This window comes from Lissotriton helveticus, chromosome 8 (assembly GCF_964261635.1).
Source record: "Lissotriton helveticus chromosome 8, aLisHel1.1, whole genome shotgun sequence".
NCBI classification, from domain to species: domain Eukaryota; kingdom Metazoa; phylum Chordata; class Amphibia; order Caudata; family Salamandridae; genus Lissotriton; species Lissotriton helveticus.
In genome coordinates, this window is record NC_136069.1 from 1,190,071,391 (window position 1) to 1,190,098,250 (window position 26,860).

Below are 26,860 nucleotides of genomic sequence, written 5' to 3' on the forward strand. Positions count from 1 at the left end.
CGAAATTTCGGAGGCAAAATAACAGTGTGTACTTTTAAGTCAAAGAAGCAGTGGTTCTCAAACTATATTTTTGTCTATCGAGTAACGCTATGAATGAAGAGTGACTTAGATAGTAGTACAAAAGACATAGCCAAAAGATTGATAATGAGGATAATCTTGACAATAGATCTCCCATATTTTTGAAAGTGTTTGCTGATTTTAGTGAGAGTCATCCCTAACTGGGAACCAGGGAATAGAGTGTGAAGTAATTATTTTAGTCACATCTTGATACGAATTCGTGTTAACTGTCCTTAGTAGTTTCAAAAGTATGAACAGCTAAAAAAAACCCGCCCTTTAAATTTTCTCCACAGGTAAAAGGAACAACACTAATAGTAGTTCCTATACACAGATACGCTAAGAAGTACTTAGAAGTATCTCTTCACAAGTATCACACCGTTTGGTCCTGAAGAAAGCCCACCCGACCATTTGGCGACCGAGGGCTGAAACATGTCGACCTACACCATTTTTATGAGTGATTGAGTCATAATAACTCAACTTCACCACACCGTTTTTATTGCCTCTAGAAACCAGAAAGAATAAAGAATGAATTCTGGACTATAGAGACTTTTATCATAATTTCCTCACCTACTCACAAGCACTATTTCTGATCACTACTGCCTTAACTGAAGGGTATTTCCTCCTGGTGGAGGTGCATAACCACTAAACCCAATGATTGTGCCAACACGTGTAAAATAAAGCGGAGAACCAAGATATACCGCTTAAACGTTACCCAAAAATTACGCGTGAATGAGGGTTTTTTATTGGGACTTACAAGAAACAGATTCCGCATACCCGATTGTTATGCAGGACAAGTGATCCTTCTCTACCCGATAAGATGGTTTGAGAGAGAGCCAGTTGATTGTGTGGGCTGGGCAGCAAGGATGCTGCTCCCAGTGGGGCTTCCTTACTACCATCTTTACCTGTGACTCCTACCTTGACACTAAACCTTATTCTGGTTCACCTTACTACTCGCTATCCTGCATCTTCATTTACCACAATGGCGACGAACAGAAAAAGGACCTAGTATGAAGACTAAAAGGCTACTACTGGAATCGGAAAGGAGAACAGTTTACAACTGAAGATTATCTGAAACTATACAAGAGACTTAATACTAAAATTGAACTTATACATGTGCAACCTGAAGGCATGAAACGCCCTAAAGGCCTCACCAATGTTTCTCTACAACTGATAGTCTGTAGTTGGGGCATTCACCCTTTTCATCAATTTCATCAACAAGCATAGCACCCTGCTTTTTAGGACCAATGTCAACTGTATGCTGAAAAGTTTTTTACAGCTCAGGCTCGTGGGCGTTTGACTGTTGACAACATTTAACCTGCTTTAATTTATGCTCTGCAACGCACCCTCTGTGTGACTTTTATACTTGAGGAATGAAACTTGCAGCCTGCTGTTCACCGAAGACTTGTTTAATTTTTTTATGCTTTTTGGGATGATCTGATGCAAAGTAGACTTTTACTGAGCACCTACTGACAAGCAATGCATCAAACAAAAGATTATGGCAGCATTGAAACTAATCATACTGGCAGCGTTTATCTGGAAGATAGCTTAGCATTTGGAAGCATCAGGCATCGTTTATTTGTTTGCCTCTATCAACCAGGAAAAGAATTCTGGGGCATGTGTTTGCTGAATTGGTTCTAGAATGCAAGACCATAGAGCATGCGAACAGAGCTGTATTTCTGCTTAAGTGCAAGTATAAGCCGTTCGGCACAATGGATCCGGAGATGGCTGAAAGCAGAGGCATTCATTTCTAGGACCGTGCTTTGATTGCTTTGAATGACTATGTGCTTGTATTTCACTCTACTTTAAAAGACGTAATGAAGGGTCTCCAGGTATCTAGCAGCAAGAGCTACTTTTGTAGCTATGACAACATTTTTAAAAATCTGGTTCTCTTGTTTTTTGGGTGATTTTGAATGCTGGAATCTTTTTTCAGATTCAATTCCTGCGACAAACATGCTTCACTGCTCAAACTTTCGTTCAAGCTGCCATATGGGTTCTAAGCATTAATCATTTGGTCTAGTGTGTTTTCATTACAAAATCTGCTGCATTGTTGGATTCTGCTTATATATTTATGCTACGTTTTCATTTCTGCCATGCTTATTTTAATATTGTTGACTATGTTCTGTATTGGTTGACATTTATTGCATAAATAGATTTTTGTGATTCAGTATGTCCGCGGGTGTGGAGTTTTTCCTCTACTTTACAATGTGCTTACTTGCAAGTATTTCTTATTTTGGTGATGAGGCATGTATCTGCTCTCAAATCTTGTTTACATTTATGTGTGATGGGACGTATTACTTGCTACCCCAAAACGTTGCTTACATTTGCTAATGTTGGGTCATGTTTACTGTACCCAAACTATACTTGCTTTTATGTACTGGGTTTCACTCAGACATTACTTACTGTTACTGGTGATGGGGTACCTGCATTGCACCCAAACATACTAATTGTTACAGGTTTTGGGGCATAGTATGTGCACCCAGACGTTACTTATTGTTGCTGATGATGGGCATTTGTATTGCGACCAAACCGTACCATTTAGATATTATGGGGCATATGTCCTGCACCCAAATGTTGCTTTGCGATGGGTTTGTGAGTTGCTAACCAAACAAATACTTTACAACTACGTACAGTTGTTGGAAAATAGGGCATTTATTTTGCGCTCATACCTTTTCTTTGGGGCATATGTGTTGCACCCACAGGGGCATAGGTTTTGCTTGTGGCAGGAGTATGCCATCCCCTGGGGCACACTTCTTGAACCCTCGTACTATGCTGCAGAGTCGGTGACTCTAATGTGAGGTGTAAGTTTGTTGCTCCTTTATATTTAAATGTCTGCTTGGGGGGGGGGGGGGAAGAGTGTGGGTGTTTCACCCTAGTAATGTATGTATGTGTTACTCTTACCCCATATTTCGGTCCCTTTCCGGGCCTATTTTTATGTATTGCGTGACTCAATGTGTAGTCCCCATTCTTTGTTTATTTTTATAGATGTTGAGTATCACGGTCTAATTTAGATCTTTTATTTTTTCTGCAAAGAAGAGAAGTGTGTGGTATCTTCATTTCTATGCCATGCATTCTCCCCTTAGTGTTATATTCCCTGCTGCTCAGCCAGAGTGACTGATGTAATTAGAATTCTAGTGGGTGCATGGTTTGAAAGTGTGTCAGTTCAGTGTATGGGCTGAGCAGCAAAGATGGGGCTTCCTTACTACAATATTTCCCCGTCACCAGGAGCTTCTACCTGTGGAATAAACATTATCCTGTTTCACCTTACTACTGGCTACCCAGCATTTTTATTTACACACCATGCTACAATTTAATTGCGAAAATATGAAAATAGAGTGGTTGAAGGTGGGGATGTTTTCAAGTATAACAAGTTACTGGTTTACTAGATATAAATATGTGATTGTCGGTGAAAAATGTAGTAAAGCTTAGACAAAATAGTGATGTATCAATTATTGATCAGGATATACATTTTACCTTTCTGGTTATTTTGTGTTTTTAGGCGGAAAATGGAAACTTGCTTTTCAGGAAATAATTGTCTGTGTACATAAGAAGCAAAAGAGAGACTTTTTAATGCAAGCATGATTATTGTACTGTTCAGCAATAACTACCTCTTCAGGCACAGTGTATTTAGATTGGAAGGCTGCAGAAGCGCATGAAGAGTGGTGCAGTTCAGCAGCACAACATAACTCTGCACAAGCTAAGCTTGGTGAACGGCAATTTATAGATATACTGCTTGCTGAGACTTTCTTGCCATCTAGCCTTCTACGATATAACAGGAAACTGAAGACTCGTTGGAAGGCTAAGTTATATAGTTGTTTGTTTTGTTTATTTAATAGTTGTTGATATAGTTTGCTAATATATTTCTAGTAATTACATCTGCTTTATTCCATACATTTATTGATAGCCGATCACCTTTCATAATATTTGAATAGGTTTATGATATTTTATCCTTGGATTTTAAAGTATGGACATTGTTATTGCACTACGGGGCTGTATGGTATATGTTTGAATGGTTATTTTATGTGAAACATTTATGACATGTATGTCGAAAGAAAGTGTGTGTATATATATATGTATGTATATATATATATATATATATATATATATATATATATATATATATACACACACATATATATACACACACACACACATATATAGTGTGTTAATAAAGTTGTGTTTTTTTTTTTCTTGCAAGGAAATACAGCAATAAAGATATACAGAAGTAAGAAGAAATCCACATTAAAATACATCCAATATACAAAAATGTATACAATTCAAACAATATTAAATCCATTCTGCAATAGGTGCCCACAGTTTCTCCCCAAAGCTCTTCTTTTAATCCCCTTTAACTTAGAGATAGCAGACTCAATATTATACATAAACAATAATTTTTCGCGCCAAGTAAAGAATGAAGGAGGATCTAAACTAATCCATTCCCTAGTAATACAGGCCCTGGCTACCGCCATGCATATAAATAAGAAATAAGATATTGGCTTTGATCTAGAAGAAGTATGCTCAATACCCAATAATACCAACTCAGTGGTTATCGTAATCTCACATTTAAGAACGACAGAAAGAAAGCCTTCGATTTGTTGAAAAAACGGCCTAAGTTTGGGACAGGAAAAAAACGTGTAAATCGTCAGCTGCAAATAAGCCACAGCGACTACATTTTGTTCCAGTGGTCGTGCTCCACTTAGCGACTTTACTTGGAGTATAATAAAGATTGTGTATACACATAAAATGCTGCGATTTCATCAGCAGAATATCAATATCAGGGATGCCTAGTTTATTGGCCCATTTCAACTGACATTGTCCCAGATCATCCCCACATTCTTGAACCAAACTTAAGTAAAGAGATCCTATACGAGGCTTTTTTTGCAAAAGTTCTAATAAAGGAATTTTCATCATTCTAGCTGAGGTGGTGGATAAATAGTTATATAGAAAACTTCGGAGTTGGAGAAATTTAAAGAAATCATTTCTTGCCAAAGAGAAATTGTTCTCAAGTTCCTGAAATGAAGCAATTTGGCCATTAACAAATAGGTCTCCCAAATATCGTAGTCCTTTCTGCTCCCATCTATACATCGTTAAATCACAGAAAATAGCTGGCAAAAGACCGGATGATGCTAAGGGGTATAAAAATTCAGCTTAGATAAGCATAGGTGTTTACGAACTTTTTGCCAAACTCCATAAGCTGCCTTCAATGTCTTATACTTGTTTTTTTGTGATAGCTGGGCTCAACAACCTTAAGAAAACTACCTTTCACTTTCTCGCCCATAGTCATTTCAAATATCGTTGGCATTTGACAGATGGAACATTTGCTCTATCTCCCATTATAAGAGGACTAATAAATTGTAATGCAGCCGCTAAATAATAAAATAAAAAATAAGGAACATTCCAACCGCCACATTCGTTACTAAGTATCATTTTCTTAAGGGCCTTACGGTGGCATATGTAGCCCCACAAAAACTGGGAAGTAGTCCTTTCTAAGTTTTTAAAAGAAAGAGAATGAAATTATAGCGGTATGGTGCGAAACATGTACAGCACTTTTGGTAAAATCAGCATTTGTAGGATATTGAGTCTGCCATGCAATGATAGGTGTAAGTGGTCTAAACGCTGTAACATAGTATTGATTTGCCCGATCACGGGATTTATATTAAGTTCCGGTATTTTCTCTATAGGCAAAGAAATCTTAATTCCTAAATATGTAACCTCTGGAGTAGTGGAGATATTTGAAGGTGGATTATCCCCAGAGCAAATGATCTGCGTTTTCTCAAGATTGAGTTTATAACCAAAAAAGGTTCCAAATTGTTTAGCAAGATCATTAATTGCCGCAAGAGCTGTCTGGATATCGGTAGTAGTTATCACGATATCATCAGCGTAAGCCAATGCTCGGTGGTTAGTATTAGCCAAGTAAATAGGTTTAATTTTTTGTTCAGAAATAAAACTATTAATTAAAGGGTCAATATAAAGGGCAAAAAGTAAAGGCGAACAGGGACATCCTTGACGGGTGCCCCAGGTAATTGAAAAGGAAGAGGAAACTTGACCATTAATTCGGATACAAGCTTTTGGAGCAATATACATAGTTTTTAGTGCTTTTATAAACCCTAAACCTAGTCCTTTCCTGGATAACACTTCCCATAAATAGCCCCAAGCAACCCGGTCAAAGGCTTTTTCAGCATCTAAAAATATCAATCCAACATTAGATCGATTTGCTTGGGACCAATCAAGAAACGTGAGCACCGGTCGGATGTGATCCGCAGTGTCTCGAGCAGGGATAAAACCATGTTGGTATTTAGAGACTAATGGAGAAATAATATTGGATAATCGTGAAGCAAGAATTTTAGAATTTTTTTTACTATCGGCATTTATAAGTTATATGGGACGGAAGGATGAGGGCAAGAGAGGGCGTTTACCTTTTTTAAGAAATACAGTTATTATAGAATCATGCCATGATTGAGGGGCGATACCTTGTTGGGCTCTTAAACATACATCCACTAATTCTGATTTTAGAATACCCCGAAAATGCTTTAAAAATTCCAAAGGAATAGCGTCGGGCCTGCAGCTTTTCCAGAGGCTAAAGACATCAGAGAGAGCTCAATCTCCTCCCAAGTAATTGGCAAATTCAATTTCTCACTATCTTGTATCAGTAAAATATCATTCAAAACTGGTTCAATAAATTGAGTAGTCTGATCTAAACAGTCTCCCGCAACATCCTCAGTATATAATTTAGAATAAAAATCGCAAAACACATTAAGTATATCATTATTTTGTTAACAGTCGTCCCTGCACCTTTTGGGTGCAAGGAAACACAGCTGAAGGAAATTTTGTTTTTAAGCTCAGGATTTTTTGGCAGGTGCCAATTTATGGATTCTTTTTTTTGCAGGATGAATTGTACAACTGTACTAATACAAGATAATGGCTAAATTGTCGATTTGCTCCATCAATGTTTGTGGTTTAAATGATAAAAGAAAAAGGGGTACAATGGCTCAGATGCTAAAAACTATGCGGATGGACTTAATTTGTATACAGGAGACCCATATATCTTGGGCAAATAGAGGGTGGCTTAGGGATCTTGGAATGGAGGTTGTGGGATGTTCTCGTCAAAGCTCCACAATAAGAGGGGTGGCCATTCTAAAGAGGTATGGATTAGGTGAAATTAAAAGAATTAAAGAAGATCCATTGGGTCAATGGGTTATCGCTGAACTTAAATTTGGGGGATCGATCATTACTATTTGCTTGGTCTATGCTTCTACTGTGGATGACCCCACAGTATTACATTATTTAAGTGTGGAGTTAGCATTATGGGCACCCAATGTAATATTATGTGGAGATTTTAATTTGCATTTGGATGAAACATTTGATATTTACGGAAATACCTCATATGCAGGGAGGAAGAAGAATGTAGTTAAAGCAATCAATGGGGTTATACAAGAATATAGATTGATAGATGTGGGGTATGAAAAAAGGGGGGGAACTTTTGGATGTACTTTTTTTCTACCCCCCAAAGACATTTTAGGTTGGATTACTTTTTTGTTGCTAAGACATTACATAACGAATCTTCTCAAATAGAATATAGGGTGTTACCAAAGATTATATTGGATCACAACCCCATCACTATTAGTCTTGATTTAAACATTTTACCCACCCCTCGACCTTGGTCTTTTGATCGTAAACTCCTGTTTGATTTATCTTATGTCGAGTATATGAATACCTGGATTCCTGAGGTTTTTTTTAATAATAAGGGATCTGCTCCTGCAGAATTAGTTTGGGATACATTTAAGTGTGGGGTTCGAGGAGAAACATTGAGTTATTCAATAAGAAAACAGAGGGAGACTAGAAAGCAAGAGGAAACAGAAATGAATAATTTAAGACTGTTGGAGATTCAGCTCATGCAGGCTTGTAATAAAGGACTAACTACAGATACTATTATGAAGGAACTATTGGCTCTTAAGGTTAAGATCCATCAAGGATTTGCATTAAAGTTTGCTCAGCAAATTGCTGCTTTCCGAACGGAGGTCTATGAAGTGGGAGAAAATTCAGGAAAATATTTGGCTAGGAGGGCAAGGCAGAAAGCGGTGTTTGCTAGTATCGATAAAATTAATATAGTTGTGGTTTTGTATTGTTAAATTGTTTTGTTGTAATAAAAAAAGTTTAACATTAGTTTTGATTTCTTTTGCTCTGTTAGTTTTTATCTTTATAACTATCTGCATCTAAATTAATTATGCACGGTTTTAGCAATGAATTTGTAGAAACTTTTATTGTACAGTTTTTCAGATAACTATTTTTAACCCTTGTGGTGCAACATCATGTCTAAATGTACTGTGTAAGCACATTCTCCAGTTTAACCACGTACAAACTGATTATTTGCATTAACTTAATTTTTTACCTTTTGTAGAAATGTTGCACAATGCTTTTATGATACAAGTTATCGAAACAAAGCAATTGAAGATTATTTCTGTAGCACCTATTAAAAATTTCAATTTAACGATACTATTTCAATATTGAATAAAAGGAAAGTTCTTAACAGAGAGGATACACCATTTTATATTCTACTATGGACATTCATCTTTATGATGAGTGGTATGTGCATAGAGAGCAGTATCTACTACCAGCCTACTTTGCACATTTGTTACACTGGGTGAATGTCTCAGTGGACAGGGCAGTGTGTTTCCAAATCATAGTCTGTATAGTTGTATGCAAGACAGACTTCCCAGTATACAGGTGATTTCCTCCCTACACCTTACTTGTACACCGGACATCTTGCGGACAGCTGTGGCCAGAGGGGTAAGCCTCTTTCACACACCCATATGCGTACACCCATCATCGAAGACACAGGTCACAGGAGAGGCGCAAGTCTCTCCCTACACTACTACGCAGACATATCATGCAAGAGATGTGTCACCAAATAGGGCAGTTCCTATCTACAGCCTACTAAGCAGACCTGTCAGTATGGGAAGAGGTAGGAGCAGAGAGATGAATTTTTCCTGAAAGCCTTTTTACAGGCACCTATCACCTTGGTAACATGTGTTAGTGTACAGGTCACTTCCTTCTCAGACACCACTGCATATCCCTGTTGCTCTAGGGAGATGTGCCAGTAGAGGCCACTGCCTGCCCACACTGTACTGCTCACCCATGTTTCCTGCAGATAGGTGATAGTTGAGAGGAGACACATTACTGTATATGTCTGTCATGGTGGGAAGAGCTGCGACTGGGGAGTCAAATTCATTCCCACACCCCAATATATATGGTTATTTCTCAGTGGAGAGGTCAGTACTTGTTATACTTATTATATAATAGTAAAGTCTTACAATGTGAGGTGTGTACCTTCCCTACCCTATTATGCATACTGCTAAGCCTAGGAAAAGGTGTGAGTGGAGAGGCAGTGTCACTTTATACACTACTCTACACATTGGGTGCCGTCATGCAAGGTCTTACTACAGAGGCCAGTCTCTCCCCATAATCTACTATACACAGCTGCTAGGCTGTAGAGAGGTGTCCGTGAGATCCCGGTGTCTCCTTACACTCTACTGCGCACTGTTATAGTGTGAAATGTGTCATGTGATAGTCTACTGTTTCCCCACACCCAAGCAATGGGGACTGTAAGGCATAAATATTTTCAAAAAGTAAACTGTGAATTCTTCCTCTGAAAAAGGGTTTACGATCTTGCAAGACTCTTGCGGGATCATAAAAAAAAGCAGTGATTGAACAATTTCCAATAATAATAAATGGACTTAAAGTAAATAAATGAGTATCAATGTGTGCTATGTACCAATGCTGGACTCATGCAGGTAAAGGATAACATTACTTACCCAGTAAGCATCTGTTCTTGGCATGTAGAGCTGTAGATTCACATGCTTTGCATACTCCTGCCATCTAGTGTTGGGGCCGGATGTTTGCTAGTTTTTTTTCCGAAGAAGCCTTCCAGTCACGAGGTAAGGCGACTCCTCCTTTCAGTGATAGTGTGCATGGGCCTCGACTCCATAGTTGGATGTTTTCCCGCAGAGGGCGAAAATGGAGTTAGTAAGTGTAGAATAGAGATGTCCATGGGTATGTATGTAAACTGATAAACTGCAACAACTACTGGAGACTGGGGAGGCGGGTTGGCGCATGTGAATCTACAGCTCTGCATGCCAAGAAAAGATACTTACTGGGTAAGTAACATTATCCGTTTGAGGCATGTGAGCTGTAGAGCACATGCTTTGCATAGACTATATAGCAGTATACTCCCAAAGCGGTGGTTAACCTGTAGCTGTTGCAGTTGTTTGAAGAAGTGTTTTTAGTTCTGCCTGACCTACATTAGCTCGTTGCCTCGCTAACACATCTACACCATAGTAGTCGGTGAATGTGTGCGACGTAGACCATGTTGCTGCCTTACAGATGTCAGCTAGGGGAATATTCCCTTAGAAGGGCATAGTAGCTCCTATTTTGCGAGTGGAATGCGCTCTATGGAAAATTATCAGAGTTCTTTTCGCTTTCACATAACATGTTTGTATACATTTCACGATCTACCTTGCTATGCCGGATTTAGATATGGGATTGCCTTTCAGTGGTGGCGAAAAAGCAACAAAAAGCTGTTTTGTCTTGCGAAATTCTTTTGTTCTTTCTACGTAGTATAGTAGAGCTCTTCTAAGATCTAGTGCGTGTAGAGCTCGTTCTGCTACAGAATCAGGTTGAGGAAAGAACACAGGTAACTCAACTGATTGATATGAAAAACAGAAACTACTTTAGGAAAAAATTTGGGATTGGTACGAAGAACCACTTTGTCTTTGTGAAGCTGAAAGAAAGGCTCTTGAATAGTTAATGCCTAAAGTTCACCAACTCTCCTTAGTGAAGTGATTGCAATGAGCAAAGCAACCTTCCTTGAGAGGAACCGTAATTGACACCTGTGCATTGGTTCAAAATGTGGACCCATTAGCCGAGTAAGGACTATGTTAAAGTTCCATACTGCTGCAGGTGGGACTGTTGGTGGTATCACTCTTTTTAATTCTTCCATAAATGCTTTAATCACTGGTACTCCCAATAGAGATAAGTGTTGTCTGTTTTGTAAGAATGTAGCTACTGCTGCTAAATGCAAGCGAATAGATGTATATGCTAGTCCAGATTGCTGTAAATGTAAGATAACAAATGATGTTTTGCACTGAGGCATCAAGATGATTGATATTGTTGCAATAGATAACAAACCGTTTCCATTTTGCTACATAACATGCCACAGTAGTAGGCTTTCTAACTATAACTTCAGGAGCAAAATCGCTAGGTTGAGTTCTTTGGGATGCTGATGCCTGACTTCTCCATGGCTGAGAGTGAGGAGAGTGGAGTTGAGATGCAGCGTTTGGTGTGGAACTACGAGAGCTCCAGCAGAGTGGTGAACCAAGGCGGACGTGCCCCTGTGGGAGCTATGAGAATCAGTTTGAGGGATGTTTGTCTGAGCTTCCGAACTTCCAATGGAATGAGTGGGAGAGGCAGAAAAGCATAAGAAAATATCTCTGACCAGTTCATCCATAGGGCATTGCCTTTGGAGAGCGGTTGTGGGAACCAGGAGGCGAAGATTGGGCATTTTGGGTTTTAAGCTGTGGCGAACAGGTCTATGTGAGGAAATCTCCATTCCTGAAAGAAGGGGAGGAGAATCTCAGGATTAAGTTCCCACTCGTGGATTTGCTGTCTCTGTCTGCTGAGAAGGTCTGCAATCTGTTGGTTTACTCCTGAAAGATGTTCTGCCAGGAGATACATTTTGTGGTATATAGCCCATTTCCAAATGTCTTGTGCTAGGCATGACAGTTGGAGAGAGTGTGTCCCGAGCTGTTTCTGTATATAGTACATAGCTGTCATGTTGTCTGTGCGGACTTGGACTGCTTTGCCTATGATGTGAGTTTGAGTGCTAGAAACACCGCTAGTAGCTCTAGGTGATTTATATGGAGCCTCTTGCATTTTAGACTCCATAACCCTTGGATTGTGTGATTTTGTAGATGAGCACCCCAACCAGTTAGCGATGCGTCTGCTATTAACACTGTCTGTGGAACATGGTCGAGAAAGGGCTGCCCTTTGGATAAATTTGTGGGTTCCGCCACTGCAGAGAGCAATGGGTGCGGCCATCTACCAACACTAGATCGGTCAACTGACCCTGCGACCTGCGAATGGTTCCACTGACTTGCTAAGCATTTTTGAAAGGGACTCATGTGAAGTCTTGCGTGGGGAACAATTATGATGCAAGATGCCATCATCCTTAGCAACTGTAGCAACTGCATGAATACTCTTGTTGGTAATGATTGGTTGGGTTGAAACTGTGTGAAAAGGGTGAATTCTGGCTGTATTGGGAGTGGCTAGAGCTTTTTGAACATTTATTGTGGCTCCCAGGTAGGGTTGTGTGTTGGAAGACTGTAAGCGAGACTTCACCGCGTTCACTGTTAATCCTAGTTGGTGAAGTGAGTGAATAGTGGTTTGAGTGTGTTGGAGACACATTTGGTAAGTGCTGGCTTTGATGAGCCAGGTATGGGAAGACGTGGATGTTCCATCTTCTCAAATGGACTGCGACTACTGCCAGGCATTTGGTAAATACCCTGGGAGCAGTGGTGACTCCAAACTGTAGTACTTTGAATATGTTATGGTGACCTGCTATCATGAATCTGAGGTATTTGAGATGAGCGGGATGAATTGGAATGTGGAAATACGCGTCCTTGAAGTCTAGAGTAGACAAAAAGTCGCCCTGCTGTAGAAGTGGGAGCACTTGCTGAAGAGTCACCATGTGGAAATGCTCTGACAGTATGTAGTGGTCCCTTAAGTCTAGAATAGGTCTCAAGGAGCCGTTCTTTCTGGGTATTCGAAAATATTATTTTATTTATATATATATATATATATATATATATATATATATATATATATATATATATATATATATATATATATATATATATACATACACACACGCCTGATAATTGATATTGTAACAGTACAGGCTCTATGGCTCCTTTTAACAAGAGAGACTGTACTTCCTGTTTGCGTAGGTTAAATGTTCTGGTGGCGTTTTGTGAGAGCGTGGTGGAATGTTTGGAGGATTGTTGGTAAGCTCCAGGCAATAACCATGTTGGATAATTCCTAACACCCATTTGTCTGTGGTGATAGATTGCCAAATGGGAAGAAATTGTAGAAGACTTCTCCCCGACAGGTGTTAAATGATCGGGGGGAAGTGTAGGCAAGTCATTGCGTGTTAGGGGAGGGGGAATTACGTGGTGTGGAACCTTTGCCCCTACCTATGCCATTGTTTCCTCTGTATCCTTCTCTAAAGAAGCTTTTGGTAGAGGAAGATTGATTGTTGCCTTTCTATGAGGTGGTAGTATTATCTGAGGACATGTATGTTGACCATCCACGATAGAAGGAGCGACAAAAAGAACCACGATTAGAAGGGGACTGCAGAGCTCCCATAGACTTGGCTACTTCTGTGTCTTTTTTCATTTTTTTCAATGACTTATCCACTTCGGGCATGAAGATATGCTCCTTGTCAAATGGCGTATTTTAAATAGGCTGTTGGACTTCAGGTGTGAAACCCGAAATTCTTAACCATGCATACCTCCTTAATAACACACTAGTGTTGATCTCTTGAGCTGCGGTGTCAGCAGCATCTAAAGAACATCTAATTGAAGAACTGGAGATGAGCTTCCCATCCTGCACTAAATCCTGAGCTTTTGCTTTGTGCTCATCTGGAAGATATTGGAGCAGTTCCTCCATTTCATCCTAGTGTGCCCTATCATACCTGGCTAGTAGGGCCTGGGTGCTAGCAATGCGCCAATGATTTTCAGCTTGGGTGGCTACTCTTTTACCAGAGGCGTCTAACAGTTTTGACTCTTTGTCTGAAGGGGAGCATCCCCTGTAGTTTGTGAATTGGCCCATTTACAGTCATTAGAAACAACCAAAGAGTCTAGTGGTAGCTGCCCTTTAATAAAAGCTGAATCTGAGGGAGCAGGCATATATTGTTTTGACTATTCTGGGGGTGAGAATACAAACACACACAGCATGTCTCATCATACTTTTGAGCATAGGTAGAGTCTGGCCATCCCTTTGTGTGTTACTGAGTGTTTTAAAGAAGAAATCTTCCTATAGAGATTCCTTGTGTAATTGTACTCCATGATATTCTGCAGCTCTAGCAAGTAATTCTCGATAGCCCACATTATCGTCAGGAGGGGAAGGCTTTGCATGGTAAAGATCTGGGTTGTTATCTGGGGTGAATCAGTGTTGTAATCCTTCCAGGGATCTATTTGTAAAATGTTGTCCTCCCTGTCTCCATCATCATCATCAAGTGGTGGCGGTGGAGAGATAGTTGGTGTAATGGGTAAATGCTCCAATGGTGGGGAACATGGTGGGGAAGGTGGTGCAGGGGAATGTGGTGGAGGAAGAGGGGGGTTAGTACCTACATTCTCCCTCTTCAAAGGAATATGATTAAGTGTGTCCTCTGATTCAGGTTTGCACTTCTGAAGTAGTTTAGAAAGGACATGTCATGCATGAGTATTTATATAAAGTTCCTTTTGTTCTGGCTCCGATTTTGGTGGTGGGACATAAAAAAAATCAGATCCTGCGGCTTCGTGAGGAACATTTTTCAGTTTCGGCACTGAAAACTTTGGTGCCGGGGTGGAGTGACTTTTCAGCCTGGGAGATTTCGGTTCCAAAGCGGTCTTGGATTTTGGTGTTAATGGTTTCGTATCCGGAACGGTTTACGGCTTTGAGAATAAAATGTTCTGGTTCGGTGCCTGACTTTGGCCAACTCGGTCCCGAGCCGGAAGGCTTAGTGACGTGTTTTGGTGCCTAGCCGGAAGGCAGGGCGTCAGACATCTTTTCAGTGCCGACCGTGACCCGAAGGCGAGGGTGGAACCGAAGCCTTTTGCTTGGGCTGATTTGGATTTTGAGGCAAGGGGTGTTCAGTACTCATGGGACGTTGACCTTGTGGTAAGTCTCCTTCCATCTCTGAGTCCGATTCCAGAATAGATGCAAGTTCTTCTGGTTCTTCCTCGGCCCCTTGTGTGTCGAATTTGTGCTTGGATCTTTCACCTTAGATGTCATGTATGTATTCAACGTTTTGATTCTGCATTTCGCGACGTCGAGCTCGACGATTATGGAGCGTTTTCTTCGATCGAAAATATCAACACGCGTCGCAGTCCTGTTCGTTGAGCTCTGGAGACCAGCACAAGTTGCACACTTCGTGTAAGTCGATGCGCGGCTACTTCGCGTGGCACCAAGGACAGAATTTGAATGGAGTCCGTTCCATCGACTGCAAGGTGGACCGACGTGTTTAGGCCGGACGGCCTTCCGGAAGTTCCAAAATCCACCAATGTAAATAAGCAAATACAAAGTATCACTATCTAGGCCATGCCCAGCAGAGATTATTTCCATTTCCACACCCCTGATTCTGCACCAAATGCTCCCACTCTCACAGTCACAACCTCATCATCATGCTCTTACAATAAAATATTTGGAAACAAAGATGCAATGTATAATATCCTACCATATAGCGAGATCCTGTTAAAAAATAGCTAATGTTGGTAACTTCAACAATTTTTAAGAAAAACTATGGGTAGCCAATTTTACTATATTTACTGTACCTTTGGTGGAGCAACAGCACCTGCAGTTCTTAATGGATATTGTGAATTGTATGCAGGTGATTGATTGTAGTAGACTGCTGGCCCGGACGTGGAAACTAGAAAAAGGAAAAGACAAGATGGTCAATTCAGTTCTTCATTTAGAACAAGCACACATTGTGAGCAACTCTGTTCCCCTCATTCCACACACCAGATAACCAACTTTTAGGAACCTCAAAGCAAGATCAGAATCACCTTCTAATCAACGCGACCAGTATGTTCGCAGACCTCATTAATGGCCCAGATCCATATAGCATTTTTCCCAATCCTTACCTATACTCCCACTACATACCTTTAATTCAACTGCAACAAATCAGAGGTAACTGTATAAAAACAAACTGCCTTATTTTTTATCTAAAGGACAGAGGGAAGAAAGTTTCTAAAACTATTTAACTTCATCTTACTACTGAAACTTTCTTCATCAGATTTCAAACTGACATTAACACATTAACAAGCACTAGATCTTAGAGGGTGACAATTCAAATCATTAACCGGTATCCAGCAAATATGCTGCAAGGAAAAACTTGGATACACTGAATGCACATACCAAAACTAGTAACCAAGAAGCAAAGATTATTATTAAGAAGCCTACATGACTTCATACTGAGATGTGATAAAGTAACATCTGTGGATAAGATCGGACTTAACGCTGGTCACAATGTTTCTTATGGGTATAGTGATCTTCTTAAAGATTTTTCACTTATGGAATGAATTACTGCCTTCAGGAATGTTTCCACATGTATAACTATCCTCCACAAATTATCCGAAAAATTGGCCACATTGGGGGAGCTGTGCAGAGGCCATAAGCGCTGACCATAAAATGATTACTGTAGTTCATAAGCAAACCAAAGAAGGTACTTCTTGTGAGGTATCTGTAGACATATCTAATCTGCTACTGATTAGGATGAAGAAAAACAAAGAGTAATTTTAGTAATGCTTTGCATGTGCCACTGTTATGGGGCTTCTTTAACAAAAGGCAATTTTACATCTTAAGATCTCTCAAGTCTATCAGAGGTATTGTCAAACAGTTGTCTACTGCAGGCACTAAAGGCTCCAATACTTGAAACTAATCAGACAGACAGCAGAGAAATGAATGCACAAGTGTGTAAGCCTTAGCCAAGAAAAAAACCTCCCAATTTAGAACCGTAAGAAAGATGTGCAAAGCTCTGAAACTAGCTAGCTAGACCAGTTTAACAGACAGTATTGGTAGGAGTTGGGTTTCACAGCCAGTGCTCCTTAAAAGTGGGGACATATAAATCCCACAAAAATGTCACTGGGGCAAAGGTACCAAGATAACTCTTCCCGGGGGGTCTCCTGCACCAACAGAGGCAGGGCATTAAGGTTTCCTATGCTTTTGGGCTCCTTGTACCACCAAAGTGCAAGACGAGGTTTCAAAACAAACTGCTCTGGGTACAATAAAGATTCAATGAACACTGAGGATAAATACCATAATTGTTTTAATTCTGCATGCTTCAAAGGTTCCACCAGTGTCTAGCAGCCCTTACTGCTCTCGACTGGCTGAGTGGAGACTGATGAAAAGGAGGTTCCTGTATTTTCAAGATGAAACGCTCACAAAGCTGACATTTTGGTTAGGCCCCTGTCCTACAGAAAAATATTAGATGGGCCTGGATATTGATTATTCTGGCTTCCTGGGTGTGAATACCAGACCTGTACAAGCATTATCCTACTCTTTCTTTGGATACTATGCAAGCCACAGTCCTCTTTTTCTCGAAGAACAATCCTAGAAATGTACCAAATGCGCGCGCGCTCTCTCTATAATTGCGCGCTTTCACCCTCTCCCATAAGTTTTTTGCCTCAAAGACCTATCTCACTTGCATTATGCCTCTGCCCCATCTTTTATTCACTTGAGTCCTTAAACCTACAGTCTCATCCTGCATGTACCTCTCTTCCTCAGACTCATTGTAACCCTGGTGTCACTCTCTCATCCAGTGTTATCTGACTTGCAGTTTGTTTCCTTCAATCATTCAGCTACCGCATCGCTGCCTCTTTTCAGCATTCAGGCCATGTTTCACTAGAGCAAACCAATTTCTTTGCCAGCACTCACATCCTTTGTGCTGTGGTAGCTTCACTTATCCATGATGTATCTGGCTCCCTAACCAACACACGCAGTGTGCCAAAGACTCTCTCTCCCCAGTCCTGTAACTTGTCCCACTTCTTGATCCACCATCTTGCCTTTGGCCCACAAATCTGATTACTGCCTAACGCTCTCGAAAAATTGACTTAAGTGGAACTAAAAATAGAATTAAAAGCATTACATCAACTACAGATCAAAATCACAATGTTAATAACATTTAACTATCAAGCAACAATTACAGCATGAACATGTTTCTGTATCGTCTACAAACTACATTATCCACAAGAAGTTTGCCTCCCTCATTCTTGCTATTCTACTCGCGTCATAGAAAATATTAAAGGTCTGGATAAAGTGAAGCTATAAAAGGAAAATTTTGCATGGGTAAAACAAGCCTAACCGGGGGGGGGGGGGGGGGGGGGGTGGGGGGGGGGGGAGGAAGTAAATCTAAAAACAAAGCCAGTAGGTCTGGCTTTAGCAGCCTTGACCTTTTTGGGCAGACATATGCAAAACAAGAAGGCAAAAGAAAGGGTGGAAATATAACAAATTGTGAAGAACATTCCAACAGACCAATGGATGAAGTGGGATGACTGAAAGACCATGCATGTGTATACAATTCAATGTCTTTTTTTTTAGGATTGGCGGGGGCATGAGACATAGCAAACAGATACGATTGCCTTTAGGACAAGCCTGAAAGAGATCAAATACTTAATATAGACACTTCTCTGCCCTAAAAGCTATATTTCAACTTCTGGACACATTCAGTAAGATTGATAGTCTCACCGATTGTTTCAGGAGTTCAATGCCTTTCCTATCAGTGGAGTACCCAGGAACCCCCCCCCCCCCTCTTATCTAAACCATTTTGGATTTAGTGGCACAGAGGTTAAGAGAAGAATTAGAGAGGCCCTCTATTAAGGATGATATCAAATTTAGGGTAATTAGCTCTACTATTTTGTATTCAAAGCTACCTTTAACTCGGTAGGAAAGGTCTCTTTTAGTTCACTTTAGGGCTGGAAATGTTAGGCAATTAATTAAGTTTTCTTCATGGGCCTGACGTGTTCAGCAGCAGTCCGTGGGATTGCCTGTGAGAAGATGCGTCTCTCCAGTCCTTTCTCCATTTTAAGTTTTTTTAATGTATTTTGATTTATTTTTAAACCTTTAAGGCATTTAGCGTTCAGGCAGTGTAGAATTTCATTACTATATTTGCAACATCTAGATAACTCTGAGGTGTGCTTTAGTGTTAGCTCCTTTTTAAAGGCACTGAATAGGACACGTACATCTATGGAACGATAACTTGCTTTCAGTTTAACATTTTAATGTTCTGTGTCTGTTTAGTCAGATGGAGCCTTAGACGCTTTTGATACTAGAATTGCTGGGTGTTGGAGGGTTCTGTTGTCTTTTGTGTAATTGTTTTCTATCACATGCACTTCGCACTTTATTTTTTGTTGTTGTAACTTTTTATTAGAATAAAAGAAACAAAGAAACAGAGAAACAGACAAGGCAATATAACAATAGTACATCAATCGGGCTAGTGCTCAAGGAGGGCGGGAGGTACACAGTAGTATGCTACAGGAGCTGTTGTACACGGATGAGGGGGCCGGAAGCAGGAAACACAAAATCAGAACAAAATACGCTATACTACATCAGGAATGTTGGGTCAGGGAGACTGGGGGGGGGGGGGGGGGGGGGGGTAGAGACTAGAGATCTCCGTGAGAGGGGGCGTACATACATATCCCCGGTACGAGTTTCATTGATTCCAGATTTTCCCCCTTTTTCTGGGTCTGCCTCTCGCCACATATACAGTCTTCTCTCTAAACATGCACCAGTGCATGTTCTCTTTCCAGGCCGTCACTGTGGGGGGCTTTGGGGACCCCCAAAGCTGTGCAATGTCTCTCTTAGCAATCATATTACCAAGGGTCGTCCATCGTAACTGCGACACATCGTAGTCATTCGGCCCCCATACATTGAGCAAACATCGTCGGGCCTCTGGCAACATCACAACACCCGTGACTTCAGTCATCACCTCATGTATACGGTTCCAGAAAAGCACCATCTCAGGACATTCCCAAATTATGTGGAGAAAGGTACCAAGCAAACCACAACCACGCCTACACAAGCCATCTGTCGATTAGCCCATATGGATCAGGCGGGGGCCGGTAACATAAATCCGATGAAGGATTTTAAGCTGGACCAGACGGAGACGGGCCGGGATCGCGACCTCCCTGGGAGAGGAGATCGCAGACTGCCAGTCCTCGTCGTCTAATTCAACACCATCCGGAATCCAGGTCACCCTAAGGTGTTCGAGCAAGCTCGAACAAGTGGCGGACTTGAGCATAGCGGAAGAATTCCCTATCACTTAGCTTGTATTCCGCCTGTAGTTCTGCGAAAGTCTTTATCCTGCCCTTAACCCAGAGATCACGCACTTTACTGATGCCAATCATATCCCATTTCTCGAATCCTTTCGTTCTCCACAGGCAACCCAGTCTCGCAGAAGCGTAAAGCGGAGTCGCGCAGGTCAATCGATCCCTCCAGCCCATAGCCGCGGTCGCACTATGCCACACTCGTACAGCGATCCCCGTGGGACCCGAAAGCTGTAAGCGAGAGGATCCAGAATAGAGCGCCCTATTATAGTCTCCCCCCGGTAGCAGCCATTTATCCATTTCAAACGCTGGATTAAAGGCCGGGCCATACATCCCGTGGTTAATTGCAGCAAGCTGGAAAGCCCAATAATACCGCTTGATATCCGGAAGCGCTATACCGCCGTCATACCAGGGAAGTGTTAACTTTGGAAGAGCGATACGTGAATGCCCGCCCCATATCAATTGCCTTTGTAAGGATTCTACCTCTCGGAAGTACCTCGACGGAATCACATCAAATGCATTCTGGAGTGCATATAAAAACCTCGGTAAGGACATCATTTTAAAGAGAGCCGCGCGCCCTAGTGGAGACAACAGTAATTTACGCCAACTCACTACGTCCGATCGTAAACACTGAAGCGGGGGAAGTAGATTATGCTCGTAGCGGACCGCAGGGTCCAATGATATAAAAACTCCCAGATATTTAAAACCGGACTGCGGCACCTGGATAGGACATCCACGTGGCAGGAGGGGGACGCCACCAGCGAGCACATATATATGAGACTTGGTCCAGTTAATGACGAGGCCAGAGTTTTTACGAAACGAGTTGAGCACGTCAAACAATACATTTAACGATTTTTGAGGCGAAGTGAGGTACAGCAAAATATCGTCCGCATATAGCGATATGCGGTCCTCAAAGTTCGGAGTCCAGCGTATACCTCTCATCGAGGGCTCCCACCGTAGCCAGGCAGCGAGAGGTTCCAAAGCGAGGGCAAAGAGAAGCAGAGACAGAGGGCAACCCTGCTGCGTGCCTCTCCCAAGAACAAAGGGCCCGGAGACCCGGCCATTTACCACAACCTGTGCCAGTGGTGTCTCATACAGAAGTTTTACCCAACCGATAAATCCAGTGCCAAAACCAAACTTTGCAAGTGCAGCCCAAAGATACGGCCATTCGATTGTATCAAAGGCCATCGTGGCATCCAGGGATGCCAAGATGGCCGGTTCACGCAGTGACGTTGCCCTCGCGAGAACACCGTGCAAGCGCCGCAAATTCAAGGCTGTGTAACGATTTGGGATGAAGCCCGACTGATCCGGATGGATCAGCTCACTGACTACTTTTATCAGGCGGTTTGCGAGCAGCTTCGCAAGGATCTTAGGCTCAACATTTAAGAGTGAGATAGGCCTGTAGGACGCACAGCGGTCCCGTGGCTTCCCTTCTTTATGGATTACTACAATGGTCGCAAGACGCTGATCACGAGGAAGGGAGCCAGTTTCCCACGCTTCTAAAACATATCTCGGAGATATGGCGCTAGCGTGTCAGGGCGCAGCTTATACAGTTCAATGGGAAGACCATTAGGGCCCAGAGCCTTTCCGGAGCGAATAGCGAATAGAGCGCACCGCGAGAGCTACCTCGTCAATTGAGGGTGCAGCATCCAGCCAGTCCCTGTCGAACTCAAACAAGGCAACGCGATATCCCTTAACAACAAATGAGAATCCTCCTCGGGCCTATTAGATACCGGAGAATAAACTCCTCGGAAATAATGAGCAAAGCATTCAACAATGTCAACTGGGTCGGTCACTCGCACACCATCAGATCTCTCGATTACTGGAATCACACGGCTTGCCCTCTCCTTTCTATCCAGCCAAGCGATCAATTTCCCCACCTTATCGCCCACATCATACAATCGTCCCTGCTGTTCCCTACTCATCATCTTAGGTGCGTCGGTAACCAAATTCTTATATTCGAGTTGCTTGAGACTGAAGACGTGAAGCGTGTCTCGGGTAACATTCCGCTCCAAGGCACTCTCCAACTCAGTAATCTTAGTCTCAAGACGGACAACTGCCTCATTTCTACTTTTCTTAGCACACCCAATCAACGACAATCCTTGTCCCAGGATGACCGTCTTAAACGCTTCCCTCAGCGAAACAGGCGAAGACACAGACCCCACATTTTCTGCAAAGTATAAATCCAATGACTTAATCAGTTCAGTACGAGTTTTGGGGTTATGAAGATACCATGGATTAATCGGGGCCACCCTCCCTTCAGCGCCTATATTCATATTTATCTGAAACCAGAGAGGGGAGTGGTCTGAAATACCTCGAGCTAAATGTCTAATCTCCCCAATTGACGAAGACTGGGCCGCCGGTATCAAGATATAGTCCAATCTAGATAGACTACCATGTGCACCTGAGTGGAAAGTGTACTGCGCCTGTTCTGGATGCATTAACCTCCAACAATCCACGAGCCCTAATACTTCCAAAAAGTCACCCAACCAAGATTGTGCACTCGTGAGGTCTCTGGGGGGGTAGAGAACACTTCGTACTTTAAAAACTGTACATTGTGTATGTATTTTATCATGCTCTCCGGAACACTATTTTATTGTTTTATGTCTGACGTATTCTGTAAATGCACTATTATAATGTTTCTTAAAATCGAATAAAGTTTGTCAAACAAAACAAATACAACATTTAAAAAAAATCAGAGTCTGTAAACATGAAGGGTTTTTCAAACTCAAACTCTCAATAATGTGCTTAAGACAAGGGATTTGCAAGTATTCACCAAAATTAGAACACGCCACAGTTCTAAATTCAGATATAGGCCTTGTTTGATCTCTACATGTTTATTTTAACTTATTGCTGGCTTGAAAAACGCCCAGGTGCAAAGAAGCATGTTGTATCAGCATGTTTCTCGCTACTCTCAAACCACTGCAATAGAATCCATCCTCTATTTATCCACGACATGATCAACTAACTTCCGGCATAAGGGCTCACTATAGTAGAACTGATTTCACTTCTTACTCAAAAGCACAATACTATTTATCTGTGATTCACGGTGGTTCTTATCACAACACACGTTTGGGAAGACTGAAACAAAATGTGTTTTACAAAGTGTTATATGTGCAGCTACGGGTTTTGGCCAAATTTAATAAACAGTTTGAAATTCTTAATTTTTTCAAAATTTGCTTAATCTACTTGCTGGTTTACCTACAATTGAGTGGAGTGCTACCTTACTCTTCAGTTGTACAGTCCCTAATAGTGGTGGAGTTCCTGGAAGGTTTTAAGTTGCCTAAGTGAAACAACCACCTGCTTCCAGGGTATGAACTAGTTCTGGAAGGAGTTAGGAGTGTGGTTGAACATACCACCATTACCCTCTTTGTAAGTGGAAATCCAACAACAATTCAAATCTACATATTAGGATATATATAATACAGAGGTGAAATCTGGCGTACTACGTCAATTTACTACCTCTGTAGCTAAAACAGGTTATTTTTTTCTGAACTTACACTTTTCAAACATAAGACAGAATCAAAGCTCGAGTGCTCCTCCGGCCAGCGAAAAGAAAAAGCTGAAAAACACATACAGCCCCCTTTAAGGGACAAACTTCTATATCCCACAATGCCTTGCACGGGTAGTTGTTTCACAGTGTAAGTTCTTTTTGAGGAGCATTTGTAAATCTACCAATGACTGAAGAAGTCTACCCAGTTGAAAAATAGAGACTGGGCAGGCTTGAGGGTTTTTCATTACTTCAATGAAGATTCCTACAATGCTGAACAAGGATTAGAAGTTAACTTAACTTTTTCTTCATTAATAATCAAAAGCATGCAACCGCAAGCTCCATTCCTAAACGATTCTGTAGTTGTTTGAAGATTTAAATGGTGATCATTTAACAAATGTTTTAGCACTATTCAGTGACATACCAACCACAGAGATTTTTTGAGGACAGCTTGGGTCCCCTCTTTGTGTCTGAAACAAACGATACTGTCCGGTAAAGGTGAACAAACTGCCATACCTCTCTTTTAAAAATATCAGATAAGGTGATATTTCTTAATCACACAGCAGTTTCTGACTTCCCTCTTCTGGAAAGAACTGGCTAGTTGGTAAGAAAGTAAAATGCAAGAAACAATCCACCTAAAGATGGATTGTTTGTTAGAGGCTAGGCCAGTACCATCAGGAACATAGTTTATAAAAAGCGGATTACATGTCCTTACATCTTTTGTTCTATTTAGATACTATTTTTATAAGATTCCCTACGCACCTTGAAAATGTAAATATGTCTCTCCTGGAGAGGAAGGTTTGCTAAAGAAAACGAGCAAGAAAATAGATTGTTTTATGTGAAAATCAGAAACCATCTTTGTTATAAATAAAAGATGTCTATCATAACTACTCGATTGACGTGAAAAGGAATATGCTACGTACCAGTATGCATCTGTTCTTGTCATGTAGGGCTGCTGACATTCATATCTTGTGCATAGATCGCCGCCTAGTGTTGGGTCCGGATGATTGCACTTTGTTGTCCTGGAAGAGTCTCAGAAGTATCACGAGATAGGTGACTCCTCCCCTGGACTACAGTGCGCATGGGCATCTTCTCCATCCTCAGATTGTTTTTCGCCATTGTGGCAAAGATGGAGTATAGTAAGTAAGAGATGGCCATGCAAAAGAGAATCCTGCAGCTGCAACAGGCACCGGGGAGGAGGGTGGGCGATATGAATGTCAGCAGCCCTATATGCCAAGAACAGATGCATACTGGTAAGTAGCATATTCCGTTCAAGGCATGTGGGCTGCTGAATTCATATCTTGTGCATAGACTGTATAGCAGTATCTCTTCTAGCGGTGGTCACCTGTACCCGCTCCAGCAGTCTGAAAAAGAGTATTAAGTACAGCCTGGCCTACCGCAGCTTGCTGCTTTGATTGCACGTCTACACAATAGTGTTTAGTCAAGGTGTGTATGGTAGACCATGTAGCTGCCCTACATATGTCTTCAAGGGGAAATATTTCCTAGGAAAGCCATGGATGCCCCCATTTTACGCATAGAGTGTGCTTTTGGGGGAACTGTTAGAGTGCGTTTAGCTTTTTGATAACATGTTTGGATGCACTTAACTATCCATCTGGCTATTCCTGATTTTGAGATGGGATTACCTTTATGTTGTGGTGAAAAAGCAACAAACAGTTGCTTTGCTTTCCGAAATGATTTAGTTCGGTCCACATAATATAGCAGAGCTCTCCTTACATCTAGTGTGTGCAGGGCTCTTTCAGCTACTGACTGTGGGTTTTGAAAGAAAACTGGCAATTCTATGGATTGGTTGATATGGAAAGTGGATATGACTTTTGGCATGAACTTTGGGTTAGTTCGAAGTACTACCTTATTTGCAAGTATTTGCATAAAAGGTTCTTGGATGGTTAGTGCCTATAGCTCACTTACTCGCCTGAGGGAGGTAATGGCAATTAGAAATGCCACCTTCCATGTTAGAAATTGTAATTCACATGAGTGGAGTGGTTCGAAAGGAGGTCCCATAAGTCTGGTAAGTACTATATTTAAGTTCCAGACTGGTAAAGGTGGGTCTTTGGAGGGATTATCCTTTTAAGACCTTCCATAAAAGCTTTGATTGGTGGTACCCTAAACAGAGACAGGTGTTGTCTGTTCTGGAGATATGCTGCTACAGCAGCAAGATGTAGTCTTATAGAAGAGTATGCCAGATTTCATCTTTGAAGGTGCAAGAGGTAACAGATAATGTTTTGGATGGAAGCATCTAATGGATTGATTTGATTATTGTTCCAGTAAATTACAAATCGTTTCTATTTAGCTGCATAGCATGCTCTAGTAGTTGGCAGTCTTGCCTCCTTGATAATGTTCATGCAATCAGGAGGTAAGTTAAGGTATCCGAACTCTAAGACCTCAGGAACCAGATCGCTAGGTTCATCTGATTGGGATCTGGGTGCCTGATTCTCCATGGTTCTGGGTTAAAAGATGGGGCGAGAGGCGCAGTCTTTGGTGGGAACTACTGAGAGTTTCAGGAACGTTATGTACCATGGTTGTCTCACCCATGTGGGAGCAACCAGGATCATTGTGAGTGACTGTTGACGTAGTTTGCGTGCCAATAGCGGAATCAGTGGAGCTGGTGGAAAAGCGTACGCAAATCTGCCTGACCAGTTCATCCATATCGCATTGCCCGGTGACAGCGGATGTGGGAACCTGGTGGCAAAGTACTGGCATTTTGAGTTTTCGTTTGTGGCAAACAGATCTATCTCTGGCTGCCCCCATTTTTGGAAGAATGGTTGTAGAACTTGAGGGTGAATCTCCCATTTGTGTAGCTGTTGACTGTGTCTGCTTAGCAGATCCGCTACTTGATTGTCTTTTCCTGGCAGGTGTTCTGCTAGGAGAAAAATGTTTTTGGGAATTGTCCACTTCCATATGTTCTGTGCTAAGTGGGACAGTTGTGGAGAGTGTGTCCCTCCTTGTTTCTGAATATAGTATATGGCTGTCATGTTGTCCGTCTGGATCAACACAGCCTTGTTGCAAAGGTACTTTTGGAATGCTTTTAGTGCCAGAAATATTGCTAGCAACTCTAGTTGGTTGATATGCAGTCTCCTTTGTTTGATTGTCCAGAGCCCTTGGACTGTGTATTTTAGTAAATGGGCTCCCCAACCTGTCAGTGATGCGTCCGCTGTTAGTACTACTTGTGAAACCGGTTCCTGGAACAGTCGCCCCTTGGAAAGGTTTTGTGGGTTCCACCACT

At 41.6% G+C, this 26,860-nt stretch overlaps 1 protein-coding gene across 2 annotated transcripts in view; it reads right to left on the minus strand.

The window, feature by feature from the left end:
• Positions 1–26,860, minus strand: part of LOC144773229 (E3 SUMO-protein ligase RanBP2-like) — an 827,846-nt gene that overhangs the window by 339,943 nt on the left and 461,043 nt on the right. For both annotated transcript variants that reach the window (XM_078658128.1, XM_078658127.1), the window contains exon 19: positions 15,642–15,736. In XM_078658128.1, coding sequence (XP_078514254.1) covers positions 15,642–15,736 — 95 coding nt within the window. The remainder of the gene's footprint in view (positions 1–15,641; positions 15,737–26,860) is intronic.